The sequence below is a fragment of the Equus quagga genome, chromosome 14, assembly GCF_021613505.1.
Source record: "Equus quagga isolate Etosha38 chromosome 14, UCLA_HA_Equagga_1.0, whole genome shotgun sequence".
Taxonomy (NCBI): Eukaryota; Metazoa; Chordata; class Mammalia; order Perissodactyla; family Equidae; genus Equus; species Equus quagga.
Window position 1 is genome coordinate 16,589,072 of NC_060280.1, and position 16,585 is coordinate 16,605,656.

Below are 16,585 nucleotides of genomic sequence, written 5' to 3' on the forward strand. Positions count from 1 at the left end.
TAAAAGCTTGCTCTCATTAAAAGATGCACTGCTTGAAAGGCTGGCTGTTGGCACTGCAGATTCCTACAAATACCAGCATTCATTAAAAAAAATTCAGTTAATATCACCCACGCGACTTTAGGTAACTGCCACTGGTGACTTCACACAGTAGCTGGGATGAAAGGGCCAAGGTCTCGGCCCCAAGTACAACGCCGCTGCACAGGCCCGTTCTTTCCAGTGGCGACAGGGAATGAGTGCCAGGCGCCGGCTGCGCTGGCCCAGCGCACACCCCATTCATCAGGGGTGCGGACACCACGGCGTGGACCACCCTTTCCAAACCAGGCAACGGGATCTCTTCCGGTCTGGAGTTGTTGTTTATGAAGTCTTACATAGAACAACAACAACAAATCAATCAACTGACTGGCAAGTGCAGAGCTGCCAAATAAAATACAGGACACCCAGTTAAATTTGATTTTTTTGATAAACGGCATACTTTTTTAGTATCCATATGTCCCAAAGATTGCATGGGACATAAAAATACTGAAAAAAATACACTGTTTAAGTGAAATACAAATTTAACCAGGTGGCCTGTATTTTTATTTGCTAAACCTGGCAATTCTACTAACAAGTCACCTTTACTGAAAAGAATAACAAAAATTTAGACTTAACCCTCAAATTCTCATTCCTGTAAAAAGACATCTTATGCTCAAGATATTTTAAGTGAGAAAAAAATGAAATTGTCGAATAATACTTGGAGCTTTCTTCTTTTTGGTAAAAGCAAATGGTGTACGTACCATGTTTGAAGATGCACAGAAAAAGTTCAGAAAGTACATGGCTGAGGGGGAGGTCACTTTGTCTTCTATCATCTTTTGAACTGCCTGAACTATTTAGAATAAGCTTATATTGCTTTTGTAATGCAAAAAGGAAATGAAAATGGGAGGAGGGGGGAGGATGAACCTTGGACTCCACTGGCACAGGCAGGGGGATTTCACACATCACCAAGGGTCTAGGTGCAACTTTAGACAGTGGACCACGATCCCTGAGGGGCTTATGACTACGAACTCCTTGCAAAACTGGGTCTGGATGGGGCTGGCCCCGTGGCCGAGTGGTTAAGTTCGCGCGCTCCGCTGCAGGCGGCCCAGTGTTTCGTTGGTTCGAATCCTGGGTGCGGACATGGCACTGCTCATCAGACCACGCTGAGGCAGCGTCCCACATGCCACAACTAGAAGGACCCACAACGAAGAATATACAACTATGTACCGGGGCTTAGGGGAGAAAGAGGAAAAAATAAAATCTTTAAAAAAAAAAAAAATGTTAAAAAAAAAAAACAAAAAACTGGGTCTGGAAATAAGCAGCCACCCTGATTGTGCCACTGCAACTCTTTCCTTCTCAGGCTTTTCTGGAGCTGACGATCACAGACAGAAGCTCTCGTGCCTCCATCGAAAGGGCAAGCGATGGGACGTGCAGGTGCGCCGTGTGTCTGCCTTCCCCCGGACCTCTGGTCAGCAGCAGGTCCTGGTGGGACAGCGGCTTAGCAGCTCAGCCTGTAACCATGCTAGGGAGCAGAGTTAAATAGCCCCCCAGAGGAAAGGATGGACCCCTGACCTTGGCTTTTTAGCAACCACTGAGCCAAATGACCCAGGACAGAAAGCAGTGGAGGAACAGTTGTCAGCTGGATTCTCTCATGAGGTCCAGGGAGCTCCCAATTTAGATTCTGCCTAGATGTCCTGAAGAGTTCAAGGTTAAAAAAAAAAGTATCCGCGGTGTGACTGAGGTTAACGAATTGGGGGGAAAGCAGAGTGAGCTTCTGTTCCCATTTCCCATTTCCTGGTCTGCCTTATGTTTTGCAGGGGACTCAGAAAGGGTCTTCCAAATAAAGTGACTGCCGCAGGGGATCAATGTTTCTACCCTCACCTCTCCATTCTCCAGGTTCTCTAATGCTCAGCGGCCATGGGGACCCTCTACTCCCTCCCAGCAGGATTCTCGGTCCCTGCACAAGTGTCCACTTGCCCTGAAAACTCCTTCCCGCTCCCCTTCCACTGACCAAATCGTTTCAAGGTTCAGCTCAAACGCCATGTCTTTGTGAGGCCTTCTGGAACGTTCTCAGGCAAAAACAATTCCTTCTACCCCTGTGCTTCCACCTTTCCATTACAGTTCCTATCCCCTGGTGCTGGCATTTATCAGCCTGTGTGTCTGCCATCCCACACCAGCCCCTACGGTCTGCCTCTTATTCATGTCTGTTTCCCCAGCTCTCTAGGAGCAAAGTAGAGTTCAGTGAATGTTTGTTGAATGACTCACTAGTGATGTGTATATTTATTACCAATGCAAATCATTAAACTATTTCTATAAGAACCTAACAACTCCAGAGATAGCTCGGAAAAGCTTTTGTATGAATCTACTGGGGTCTCCTCTGCCCTTCAGCAAATACCTTGGGCAAGATTACTCAAACTATCAGACGCCTACTATATCTGCCTACAATATCAGAGCTGGCTAAGCAGTAGTTACATTATAGCACCCAAGGTACAGCAATTTCTCCAGGTGTACTGAATGAAATACAATAACTTTTCTGCCAATGAGTTAAAAAGGAAACACAACTGTTGAAAATCTGCACTATACATCACACTGCTGGATAAACAAAAGCTACAGACAGGGTATTCCCGTCCCCGGGGACGCCTACAAAGAAGTTTAGGACACGGGGCTGGGAAAACAGGAAGGAAGCAGCGACAGACAGCAATCAATGCAGAAAGCGTGAAGGAGCTCCAGATATTTTTCTTACGCGATCAAACCAAAACGAGTGGATATGCAAGTTTACTGACTCCCCTGTTCCTCTCCATGAGATGTCAGAACGTGCCTATCAAGTGACGATGTTTGAAAAAACAGACCCTCGGTGAAAATAATCATATAATCACTGCCTACCCCAGAAGAATTTATTATGGATTAGCCTCATAAGTACCTCTGAATATGGTGGAATTTCTGCTAATCTTCCTCGCACTTATATCATTCCATCACTTAATATTGTTCACATAATTTCAGAACTTAACACCATTTTGAGATGACACAGAAGTCAAGAGAAATGGAAAACTCGTTGAACTGAAAGGCCTTTTCCTTATTGATTAGCAGCTTAAAACACGTGGGGAGTAAATTATTCCATTTTGCTAACTTCCTTTTCCATGAATTGGAACAGGGACATTTGGTTCCAAATGACAGACTCGAGTCTACAATTGCAACCTACATCACGCAGAATCCAATTAGATACAGGCTGAAACTGCAGAGGGCTCCACTCGGCTGGTTTACATGTCACCCGATTTCTTCTCCTTAAATAAAGCTCAGTGGTTTTACTTATAGTGCCTGTCATTTTGTCCAACAAATGTGATTTCATTCTACCAGGACAGCAGCAGCTTCCGCAGGCTGCCCTCTTTCCAGATAACCTGCTTCCCTTTCTCTGTTTAGCAAAATCTTCTCGCATTTGCTCTGGTTAGTAAAACCAGCCTTTCTTTTTTCTTCCCCTAGAAAAACAGGTTAAGAAAGTAAGTTGAATGACTATGAACATATTGTTAAGTGTTTACACTGAATGATCATAATTCCAAAAATTTTAGAAAGCAAAAGATTATAAATAACCGTAGGGTAACATCATATATCCTGGTTTCTAAGATACCACTAATTTAGTAACGATTTGAGAGAAAGAAAACCGTTACATTAAATGCATATAAAAACTGTGTTTTTTAACAACAGGATACATATCCATACAATTTCACTTTCTTATTACTTTCTTCTTTATTCCTCCAATCAAAGTTTGAGACGAAGCCTTCTTCACACTAATGAGTCTTCTGAATAGTTTTTGGCTGTAAGGTTTATAAGTAACATGTTAGTAACATGCTGCTTTCTTTGAACCAGTGGCCCCAAGCTTGACCCTCTTGAGCACTGTTAGGACAGAGAGCAGAATTTTGAGGCTCCTCCAAAAATAGTTTCATCGCATTTCTTATTTGGTTAAATCCATAATTTTGTTATTTCCTTATGTGGCTGGAAATGAACTCCTTTTGCAAGTCAGCTGCAAGCTGTACTTGGGATTTTGTCTTCCAGGATGCATGACTGGATCACACCCACCTCTTCTAACTTTGGGAATTCTATGATCGATTCCAAGACAGTTGGCATTTATCTTAAATTAGCTGCACTGTCTGCCACATCACTGGCACCCCGTCTGCATGAATCTCAGTGCTCAACCGAAGCACGGCTGTCGACTTGTGGGTGGACCTCTGCCTCTCCTGGGGCCTACACAGCACCTGATCACTGTTTCATAAGGAGAAAAAGAAGTATGGATATTGGCCAGTGCAAAACGTTAGCCTCATTTCTCACAAATCTGGCTCCACATTCCTCCTCAATCATAACAACAATTTCAATGCTGCATCAAACTAATTTTTCTGAGATGTTTTAATTAGGGATTCAAATTTAAGCTAAAATTTGCACTAGTAGTGTATAGTTCAACTAGTGCGAATAACTCAACTGCAGTGACAAGGAGACAGTGGGGTGCCTTCTATACTGGCGAGGGTCACAAAGGGCAGGCAATAATAACCACATCATGACTGGAGGGGAGGACAAGCTGCTTATGACATCAACTGTAAGAAGCTTCTAGAACTGTTGAAATGGGAATGAGTATGTATCTTAGGATTAAGGGAATATAGTATGTTTAACCTTATTACTAGTTGTTTCTATAGAGAATGAGGAATGATTAAAGGCTTTGAGTATAAAGAAAAAAAATAGCTGCAGATGTAGAGGAATTCAAAAATCAAAGTGACAACAGGAAGTTGTTTTGTTTTCGATTATGCCAGGCAAGGCTGAGAGAGATGGCTGCTGTCCTTACTCGCTGCCTGACTACTTCAGAAAGCAAAGTAGTTATTCAAACACATACACCTGCACACATATATTAAAACCATATTTATCAATATTTAAAAACAATGGCTAAATTAGGACATATTCAGTAAATAGGATATTACATAGTCATTAAAAATGGTAATTGGGGATATAATGACATATGGCTACATGGAAGGCTGTTTAGTAAGGAAGAAAAGCCAGATACCAGATTTAACACACTCCTTGAATTAAACTACATAAACATGAATTACATTAGATACATTTGTGGTGCATTTAGGAATGAATCAAAAATTATGTATTTCCAAGAGTGTCTAGAATATTATGATATTGCCTTTGTAATCACAACGCAAAAACTATGCTACTGGTTCTCCCCAAAGGCAGCTAACAGTGCTGTATGTACCTCTCTAGTGAGACTTGGGGTCCAATCTGAACTTCCAGGTAACAACAGTCTATTCCCCTTAGCTCCCACGTGAACGCAAACCAGAGCATCCCACACAGGACTGTGGAAAAAAACCATGCTGCTTCACTTCAGTTATCAGCCCTGGTTTTTGTGCAAGTGAAATGACCTTCAGAGACTTTTCAGTGACAGAACCGTGCTCCCTGAAGAGGCCATGCAAGGATTTAGTGGAAAGTGCACAGATTCCAGAATCCAGCAGATCTGGCATTTGTTAGCTGTGTGACTTTACAGAAGTCACTTTGCCTCTCCATGACTCAGTTTCTTTATGTGCAAAAGGGGAATAATCACACGTCCCTCACAGGGATGGACTAACGTCAAGTACGTGCTCATGGCTGGCACGGTGCCTGGCTCACAGGAGGAACTCATTAACTTTCTCCCCCACTGCTGAGAAAGAGGAGTCCCTTCCGTCCTTTTCCTTCAAAATCACTTTCCTCTCTTTATAATTAAATATGGCGCAGAATTAAAACGCACAGGCGTGAATAACAAGTACGCACGAAGGAAGAGAAAGGAAATAAATAGGAGACCGTCCTGACCAGGAAAAGGTAAAGAATAAAGAAACGGCAAAATGCAGAGACAGTGACGGTAACACTGAGCAAAAAGAATCCTATTACTCTTTTGGCTCAAAAATTGTTAAAACCACTGACTGCTGCTCTCCACTGCTGACACAACTGAAGCCTGATTTCTTGTCTCGTCTAATTTTCCTACCCACCTCCGTCTCCCATACAAGTGAAGACTGAGCTGCGAGGCTCCTCAATGCGCCTGCACGCGCCTCACCCGGCCCTTGTGTTGGTGCCTTCACTCACCAGCCGCCTCATCCACAACGCTGGCGGCCATCTCCCCCGACCCTAACACCTGCAGACGGAATGGGTGAAAGAGGAGGTGACTGACCCCTAATAACTCACTGGTGGAATGTAAAATGGTATAAACCACTTTAGAAAACAGTTTGGCAGTTTCTCAAGTTAAACAGAGTTACCATATGACTCAGCAATTCCACTCTCATGGAAAAATGCGAAGAAAAATGAAACCCTATGTCCACAAAAAGACTTCAGAGCAGGATGATTCATAAAAGCTCAAAGTGGACACAATCCACGAATCTACCAACCAGTGAATGGGTAAGCAAGATGTGGTCCACATGCGATGGGAGAGTATTCAGCAAGAGAAAGGAGCTACCTACCGACACGCTACAACATGGATGCGCCTCAAGATTATGAAAAATGAAAGCAGCAGATGCACACACTGAACGATTCCATTCACAGGAAATGTCCAGAAAAGGCAAACTCAAACAGAGAGAAAGTAGATTAGTGGTGGTCTGGGTCTGGGCGTGGGAACAGGGACTGACTGCAAATGGGCACAGAGGATCTTTTGGAATGATGGAAGTATTCTAAAATTTGATTACAGTGACGGTTACACACTCTGTAAATTTTTCTAAAAATCACTGAATTTTATGGGTGATTTTTATGGTGTGTAAACTATATCTCAATAAGGCTCTTAAAAAAAAAAACCCACCAGACACACAGCCATTCACGGGGACGCTTGGGTGTCCCCCACCATTAAGGTGTGAGAGATTATAAGGCTCACAGGGTAGGGGGGCAGCCACACTGGCATCCTCGGCTCTGCGACTCATTTACATTTTGGGGCCTGAGTCCTGGGGTGCGAGGCAGGGTCTTCCACCCTGAAACTGCTCCCTGGCTCACCGCCATCCCGTTCACCTCAAAGTGTCCGCTGGCAAAGAGCTGAGGTGCCCACAGCCTGGCGTAAGTGCGGGTACTCCAGGGAGCGCTCAGTATTTCCTCCACAGCAAACACCCGACCTGGGCAAGCCCAAGTGAGCCCAGGTTGAACGTGGCTGACATTCTGAAAATGGAATTTCATGAACAATCACATGAACAAACTAAGAGTCAGTGTAATTTTGACAACCCAGAGATTTCAGGAACTTTGAGACAGAGGAAAAAGGGAGGAGGAGAAAGGAGACTGGATATAGGATCTCTGTTGAAATTTACTGAATTCACATGAAAATAAGAAAATCTGCTAAGCAAATTGCTCACAGCAAAAATATTTAAAGGAGTGTTAAACCTACTTAAGAAACACCCACTGGAAACACCTACCGACACCCGAGGACAGATATTCCAAGTGTAATTCATTCTTAGTCAGTAGAGGAAGCCAATTGCAGCAAATTGTAAACCAAACCCAAATTGCCTTTCTTCCTTTATTTTAACACAGTTACAACTGAATTTCTTTATAAAGGTTAAGCACTGCTAACAATTCTACTGAAGGAGTACTGTCTTCTATCACATTTACGGAAGTGCTCAATTTTAGTTCCACAAATCTTAATTTAATAAACTAATACCTAAGCTTGAAGGAATTGTTTCTAAATTTGTACGTCTCATACTAGCCACCACTCTAAACATCCACAAATGAGACTTCATTATTTGGGGATTTATGGCCAAAAAGCCCCATCACTAAAAGTGTCTCTTAAAATCATCTGCTGAGAAAAGTGGGAGAAGTTTTGGAAGCAAAAACAGAAACAACTTTCGAAGCACTCTCCCTTCCACTTTATATTCAAATAACATGCTAATTATAAGAAATCTTATTATCATTAAAAACCAATACTCTTTAATTTGAAGGTACTGAAAATGGTTGCTTTTTATCATATCCTATAATTTCTGATTAATGTTAATTAATTTGGGTAAAACAGCTTCTTTTTACATCCTCCACAATAATGGCTCTCAAACTTCTTGATCTCAGGACCCCTTTCCACTCTTAAAATGTATGGATGACCTCAAAGAGCTTTTGTTCCTGTAGGTGATATCTATCTCTATTTTCTGCACTGGAAATTTAAACTGAGAAAATTTTAAAATATTTATTACTTAATTTAAAAATGATAGTAAGCTCATTCATTGCATCTTAACATACATCTTTTCTTAATTAGACTTCCCTATCTTTTCAAAAACAAACAAACAAAATTCCTGAGAAGGGTAGTGCTGTTTTACATTCTTCAGATCTATTTAACGTGTGGCTCAATGGAAAATATCAAGACTCTCATTCCGCTTCTACAACATTCAATTTGTTGTGACGGAAGTACACGAAGAAAAATATAACTGGAAAGGGAAGAGTATTGTAATAGGCTCTTCAGATAATTGTGGTCATTTTCCTTTGATACCACTCCAAAATCTGACAAGCGATAGATAAAGGTTAGCTGCAGTGCAGAATCTGAAACCTCATCAATGAGCTTTTCATACTCTGTTACTCCAAAACCTACTGGTTTATCTTGCACAATATCAAAAAATCACATTTGCTAACATGACTGTGTGGATCTCATCAGAAAAGTCTTCTAAGTATTGGGAAGCTGTCAAGTTCACTGAGGTGGATACAAGTTTTCCAAAATTCTTATTTTTTACTTGAAAGCTCAAATTTTATCTCTGGCAACAAATATTGTCAGTTGTTTTCCTTGAGGTGGCAGCCAGCTCACTGCATTCATTTTCAAAGTCTACTCCAGGTTCAAGACGTAATAAAATTCATAAAGGACATGCTTGGTGTGACTGGTTCTTTTTTTTTTTTTTTAACTGTGCAGGCATATGAGTCTGACTGAGCTAAGGCTTCAGCGGGTTATCCTGTTGCTTTAGAACCATCAGTGTGCGTATCAGCAGAGTGCAAAAGGCAAATGATGTATCAATGCCATAACGAAAAGAGTTCTGATCCTGATGGCCCGCTGGAAGGATGCTGAGGAACCTCGTTGGAGTCCGCAGCCCACACTTGGAAAACTATGTTGCCACATAATAACTGACCCCCAGCCACCATTTAAATCACTAGGTGGCAGCCACCAGTTTAGAAAGGAGAAGCGACTGTGACTGCTTTTCAGGCTGTCCACACGTATTACCAGCCCCAAGAACATTAATATAAGTAGAAGGCGACTTCCACAACCCACATTCAATACAGAAGCATGAAAAATGAAATCTAGTTACCACGGCAAGGATAAAAGAAACAAAGTAAATTTAGTATGTAAATTTCCTCCCAAGGAATTTAAAACACGAATTTTTCCTTAATTCATCCATTTGGTCTCCCACTTGTCGGGCTTTCTTGTACGAGGCATTTGCTTAGTATGGGAGAGAGACCAAGAGTCCTCTGCTGACAGTCCCTGCAGCCAGGGCCCACAGGGCACGGAGTGGCCAGGAAACAGCAGAGACACTCAAGTCAAAGTGATCTGATTTCAAGCCCCAGGTCCCCAACCTCCATGTAGCCTGTCTTTTATAATCTCTGGGTCTCTGTTTTCTTAGCTGGATATGAGGCAAATTCCACTTAACACCGTGAGGACTGGAGGAAATGCCTGTCAAACATCAGCGCAGCTCCAGCGCACAGCAGGCATTCGATTAGCGGCCGCCACTATTATGAATAAGGCCCTCTGGAGGCAGGCGGAGTCCAGAGAAGAGGGGGACACACATTCAAATAATTGTGACACAGCACGGAAACCGATAAACTATAAAATGCGATGGGAGTAAAACAAAAATCAATAGTCTGCTTAAGTGAAGAAGGTGCTGTAATCAAGGAAGGAGGGGCTGGCCCCGGCGGGAGAGGCAGAAAAGGAGAAGTGTGGATCCGGACACACACAGAGGCGGGGCACAGGATGGACAGCAAGGAACATGCCCCAGAACCAGCTCCTGGAGGGCCTTCAATACCATGCTAATGAGTACGAACCTTGAAGCATTTTCTTTTTATTCTTGTAGAGACTGGGGAATCATAAGCTCTCAGTGCTAGCAGGTCATCTGGTCTCCCACTGCCCCAAACCCCAGACAGAAGCCATCACACCTCTGCCTGCTCTAATGCTCTGACCCGTTAGCAGCGCCCTGGCCCGAGCCTCACTAGTGGAGGAGAGCCAAGCTGCCCTCTGAGGTCGGGGAGCACCAGCAGCCCCAGCAGCTGGGGGGATTTGCCCTGGTTGTTCTAAAGCACACACTGCGCAAAGCTGTTCTGTATGAAGCACGTTACTTTATCTTCATCCAAGCCCCAGGTCCTATGCTCCAGTGGAATTTATAGGTCGCTTTGCTTAATGGAGGGAGAAGAAACAGAGGATCTAGTGCCCCCTGTTTTCAACTGTGACTCCAGCCATCTGTGAAGCCTTTTGTCATCACGTGTGTGAGCCCGGAAGCCCAAGGAGGCCGCCCCTCTCTCGTGCTCTTCGACAGAAACAGCAAATGCCGCCTGGGTGCGCCATGCGGATGTAACACAAGGCTGGCCTGAGGACAGCCTCGCGGGTGCAAGTCTGTGATCCCTCGGTGATCCTGAGGATGCACGAGAAGGTGCGGTCAGCGTGAATCCACGGCCAGCTGTGCTGCTTCGCGCTCACGGATGGGACCCGACCATTCACACAAAAACCACCGAAATCACAGCAATGTCTTACTCACCCAGAATTTTACGAGGAAGAAGGCATTTTGAGGGCCCTTTCCAAACAGTTCCTTTAAGCCACCTTTCTTTTCAGGAAATTTGTCATAAATCTGACGAATGTCCACTGATTCGAGCAATGGGTCACTGTAAGAATGGTTGGCATGCCCAATGTGCACGAAGAGGTGTTTGTTGTACTGTAAGAAACCAACAGAAACAGTCCCATTACAAACCCTTTGACCAACCTGCAACTCATCCATCTTGAACCGGATAAAGAGCGGGAGTCTGGAAATCCTGGAATTAGGCCTTGAACGGCCCAGGGTATGTGCCTTTGAAGAGATGAAGATGTTAAGAAAAGCTGTTACAGCTTAGGGTTAAAACAATCATTGTCTTTTATCGACAAGGGCGTATATTTTCCCAAATGCCTAAAAAAGGACTTTTTATAGACACAGTAGTAAACAACAGCTGAAGTTACCCAACTACCAAACCACGAAACAATTCTATCACCCAGTTTCACCTGACTCAACTGAAAATGACTGTGGCTCCCTTTGGAGCCCATTATTTATAGTGTAAGCCCAATAAAAAGAACGTGTGTGGTTAGCTAATATCATCACCCTGAGTCCACTTCTTGCTACAGCTCCCCTAGCAACAGCGTGGATGCAAGGCTCTGAGCAATGGTACCCATCTACTTCTTCCAGCAGGACTAAGAGTGCTGAGCCTCTTTCTCACCAGCCCCCTTAGTAACCAATCTAAAACTTCTGCATATGTGCAGGTCAATATGTGACTGTCAGTGCAAAGTCAGAGTCAGGGGCATACACCAAGGAGAGGATCGATGGTACAAGGACATCTGAAGCCAGTAAAAAAAGAACACAGGTCACGCATTCATGAAAAAACAGACAAAAAAGCCAAAAAACCTTGTTAAGTCATTTAACTTACATAGGATATCCTTTTTCTTCTCCTTGCTGTGGTATAAGATATGGTAACTGGACCACAGAGGAGGATGTGCGAACCAATGGTTCTCAACTCAGGCTGCATCAGAATCACCAAAGAGCATTTAAATGTCACCAGTGCCTGGGCTCCACTTAGAATAAATTGGAGTCCCTGCGGACAAGGCCAGGCATCAATAATTTTTAATGCTCCTTGAGTGAATTCCACTTGCCAAAACTCTATTCCAGACCCTCCCTGCCTGCCTTTTCTGCTAAACAGACAGTAATACCAACCTAACGTGACACAAAGATGTGCGTGTGTATGTGTGCGGGGAGGGGGGGGGGGGGTGGTCCGGGGGTTCCAGGAGCTCAGAACCCAATAGTGTCCCTATTCGCCTATCAGTCCCTATTCACTTTTCAAGTTTAAATTGGCATTTCTCTAACTAGAATCCTTCTGAGTACTGACCCCATAGGAAACGAGAAGTCCCAAATAAAAGGAGGCTTGGTGGAAGCTGCGAGCAGAAGAGTACTGAACACTGCGTAAGAGCACGGGGTCTGAATCAGCCTGCTCAAGCACAAAACTTTGTGCCCACTGCAAATTAGCTCTGACACTGGGCGAGTGCCTCCCCAGCCTCTAAAACGGGGACAGTGAGGGCATCTGCCTCCCTAGGTGGCTAGAGGGTTTCAATGACAGCTCACATGAAGAACTTCCTAGAGCACTGATTCAACCAAGTAAACCATAAACGCTAGCTATCATTCTTTATAAAACCTGCCTTCTCTGAGATTCACGGTGGCTATCAGCATGGTAAAAGCACTGCAGTTAAGAAACATTTCTTAACTTTGTATAACCCAAAGTTCCCCAAACTCATTTCATCACGAAACCCTGAAAACATATCCTGAAGAAATGCTGGTTTAAGTCCATGACCTGCTACCCACACAGTGGGTCTCTGGCCACAGTGACAAAGGGCAGAAGGAGCGAGACCCCACTGGATGCCTGTCGTCTACTGGCTGCACATGTGGGGAGCATGGTCATGGCCCAGCATCTTCTGGGAGAACGCTAAGCCACTCCCCTGTTCAACATCAGAGTGATACCTTTATCAAGGCTTCAATCCCTAAAAGGTATCAGGGGAAGCGAAAAAGAGGGAGCTGTCCAGCTCTGACATCAACCCAGGCTCTGTTTGAGCTACTAGGCAGATTTCAGGTAAGAGCAAGCCCCGGGAACTACCACGCAAGAACAGAGCATGCCTGCGCTGGAAGAGAACTTAAAAAATAAAGGCAAAGGGGCCAGCCCGGTGGCACAGCAGTTAAGTTCACACATTCCACTTCAGCAGCCCAGGGTTCACTGGTTTGGATCCCCGGTGCGGACATGGCACCGCCTGGTAAGCCACGCTGTGGCAGGCGTCCCACGTATAAAGTAGAGGAAGATGGGCATGGATGTTATCTCAGGGCCAGTCTTCCTCAGCAAAAAGAGGAGGATTGGCAGCAGATGTTAGCTCAGGGCTAATCTTCCTCAAAAAATAAAACAAAATACAGGAAAAGCCACGGCTGGGTTACGGAGGTGAGGTCATGGGGTACGGTAGAGGGTCTTCAATCTTTCCGTAAATTTTCTCAAATGTTGTTGCATCATCTTTTCAATTATAGCAAACCAAGGCCCACAGAAATGTCTGAGGCACTGCTGTTAGGGAGCTTCCAGTCTCATCAGTGGGTAAAAGGAGAGAAAAACAACACAGGCAAAGCTGGGGGCACAGACCCGGGTGCGAAGAGATCAGAGAGGAGAAGATGAATGAGGAGTGCGCGCCTGTGGCTGGCTCCTCTGCTCACTCTCGAGTTGCCCTCCATCGTGGGAGCTCCGGGCAAAAGGTATTATTCCTTCGTCATCCAGATGACTGGCCGTCTGCACATCATCTGTCAAGCCCTTATTAGTAACCTCTCTGCTTGCAGCAGCCTCCCAGCCCTGCTGGCTGTGGGAGGCACCCTTACTGTCATTTCTTGTGCCGCCTGTAGGCTGTAAGTTTATGGGAAAAAATGGAATAGCAGCAGAGCCCTGGGGACACGGTGGATAGAATGTGAATCTCTCTGTCGAGCACCATACTCTCAGCTCTTCTGCCTCGCCAGCCCCCATGGGCCCAGGCAGAGCCGGGGGGCAGGTCAGAAGCTGTGACACTTGGAGTCTTGGACTGCTGAACTCAGGGACCACAGCCTGGACCTCAACACGTCAAGAGGTCAGGAAGGTGAGTGGAGCGGAAAGGTGACCACACTTCAGCGGGGACTATCAAGGCACAGCTGAAAAGCAAGATGTTGAGCACAAAGCACGAACACTTTGGAGGCAGGCAAGAACCTGAAATCTCAGTTTTCTCATATGTACAATGGGGATATAACACCTGTAATATGGAACAGGTTTGAAAATGAAAGGAAATAACTCACAGAGGGTGCTTGGCATACGGCCTAGCACAGAAGTGTTTGATAAATGCTCGCTGCTAAGACGGCTATTGTTGGGGTTTATTATTATGTGAGATTAACTAGATTTTAGGGTAGAAGAAAAGAACTTTCCTGCTTTTAGCTATCCCTCCTGCCCAGCAAAGAAAAAATAAACACAAGAAGCCAAGAGTTGGGAGCAGGTTGTGAAGCCGTGTGACTGTTCAGATCCTGGATTAGGCCCCACTCATTACAAGCTTCTCCGGGTGTGGGCCCCTCACCTGTGTCTGAAGGAAGGAAAGGAACTGTGTCCATTCAGCGTCACGTGCAACGTGCTTTCTACATACGTGACCTCAGGTGAACCTTCCCTCACAGTGACACTGCAGGCGGATTTTATTAAAGTCATTTTACAGATGAGGAAATAGAAGCTTAGAAATGAGTGGACTTGCCTGAGGTCACATCCAGGAATAGTCCTGGAGTTAAGAATAAAACTTGGATCTGTCCACACTCAGCTCATGCATTTGCTGCAAAAACGAGCCACACTGTCCCCCAGAAGATAATGCCTAGACCCTTCTAGCTCAGATCTACTTTTCCTGAAAGTTGATTTGAGAAAGAAGAAAAAAGTTAAATAGTGTTTTAAAAATTCTAAGAAGTTAAGTTAGAATTTGGGATAAACGTAATGACTCACAGATGCATCAGATAGAGGCTTCAAAGGTTTCTATTTTGAGGAAGTTACTTCTGTGCCCAAGTGGCTGAAATGCACGGATGAGGGGCAGGCTGCCTTTGCCAAAGGAAATCGGGCACGGCCTCTCCAAGGCTGGTGACTTGAAACCAAACCCTGACTGTTGGCATCTGAGTGGCTTTATTTCTGCCAAGAGGTGACTTTGTTTCTAAGAATACAAAGGACCAAAGAAGGTGTCCTGGAGACCACAGCATTGAGACAAACAGACCTCCCTCTCCCATGAATTCAAGCTGGGTGGGGCAGGAATCCCTCTGCCCGCACATCCAGAGGCTGAAAAGAAGAAACCTACCTGATATGTGTGGATCCTGGTTTTAACGAAATTAAAACTCTAAAACCATTTGGTGAGGCTCTCACTCCCTCACATCCTGCCAGTTCTCCTTATAAGGGCAGAAGCCCAGAGTGGATCCTTCCCTCCCTCCCTCCCAAACAAATCCTGTTTTCTTTCTAGCAGTGGTGGTTTCCCCCAAACTAAAAGTGGGACACAAAACCGAAGAAGGACCATTCTACTCTATAGGGCAAGAAACAAATATGCCCAAAAACAAAAACACCACCAAAAATCGAAGTAGTGGGGCCAATGTATAGGAGAAACAGGGTGAATGTCAAGCAGTCACGTCTGCAAAAGCCTCATAATAAATTTCCTTGCTATCCAAAATAGAAGTTAACATCGGCTCATTCAATGACAAAAAAGTCTCCGAGGCACTGAGTGGATATGTCAATTATCAACACACCAATGACAACAGAAAAGGTACTCACCACCTTTTTCTTTTACAGGTTGCAGAATGACCCAGCACACGTATGGTCCACTGTGTGCCCGGCACTGTGCAAGGCACAGGGGATCCATGTGCTAACAGTACGAAGTCCCTGTCTTCACAGAACCTACAGAGAGACGGCTGGAGCTACCTTATTGCCTCTATAGTCAGCATCACATTGCCCATATAAATCTATCTCAAAGATTCCTACAGAGAGTGGGATGAAAGACAGTCACATCCCCTCTCCCACACATGAATGAAATCAGCACATACCTGCTCTTTTTACACGGACGACCTTACTCTCCAGCACTAAACATACAGTGTTATTCACTAGCAAAGAGGACATATGCGGAATTCACCTGGAAAATGTGAAAAAAGTTTCACAAGTCAGGTGAAAATCAAGTTATCCATCACATGTGAGAGTAGAATACACTCTCAGATTTGTACAGTTTCAGAAAATTGACCTTCCTTGTAACTGATCTCAGGTAGCTCGAGGCGGATATGTTCTTACAGAATGAGGGAGTAAATCAAAAAAGAGGGAGATGGGGCTCTAACACAGAAGAAAAGTAAAAAAAAAATGTGCCGGCCAACAGCTGGGCTGCTGACCTGGCCCGCAGCCAGTCCAGAGTGGACAAGGAGCTGGAGGGCTCCTGGAGGGATGTCGCCAAGGGGACAACGGACCTGAGAGATTCTCTGACTTACCCGACCCTCTGGAGAAGAGGTTGAGAATTATCCACAATTCTGAGAATGAATTTGTATAGGCATGTAAAAACTGAATCAATAAAACAAGGGGCAATGGCAAACCCGAGAAAAAAACAAGTTTTACGATCAAGAAAATGGTTCTAATACATCACACATTAACCATGCTGCGTGCAAAACTTACACAGGTTTGTAGTATAAACAGTGAATGTTAATTAAACAAAACTTGTGATAGAGCCTATGGGGTGGGGTGGACACGCGCTCAATTGTGATAGAACCTATGGGGTGGGGTGGACACGCGCTCAATTGTGATAGAGCCTATGGGGTGGGGTGGACACGCGCTCAATTGTGATAGAACCTATGGGGTGGGGGTG

The 16,585-nt window shown here is 44.6% G+C and overlaps 1 protein-coding gene across 12 annotated transcripts in view; it reads right to left on the reverse strand.

Annotated features, from left to right (window-relative positions):
* TEAD1 (TEA domain transcription factor 1) overlaps positions 1-16,585 on the reverse strand; it is a 254,197-nt gene that overhangs the window by 27,793 nt on the left and 209,819 nt on the right. For 10 of the 12 annotated variants that reach the window (XM_046685825.1, XM_046685827.1, XM_046685824.1 and 7 more), the window contains one exon: positions 10,704-10,877. The exons of 1 other annotated variant lie outside the window; for it this stretch is intronic. In XM_046685825.1, coding sequence (XP_046541781.1) covers positions 10,704-10,877 — 174 coding nt within the window. Of the gene's footprint in view, positions 1-9,775; positions 10,581-10,703; positions 10,878-16,585 lie in introns of those variants that run through there. One more of the 12 variants, XM_046685830.1, reaches the window with a different exon arrangement.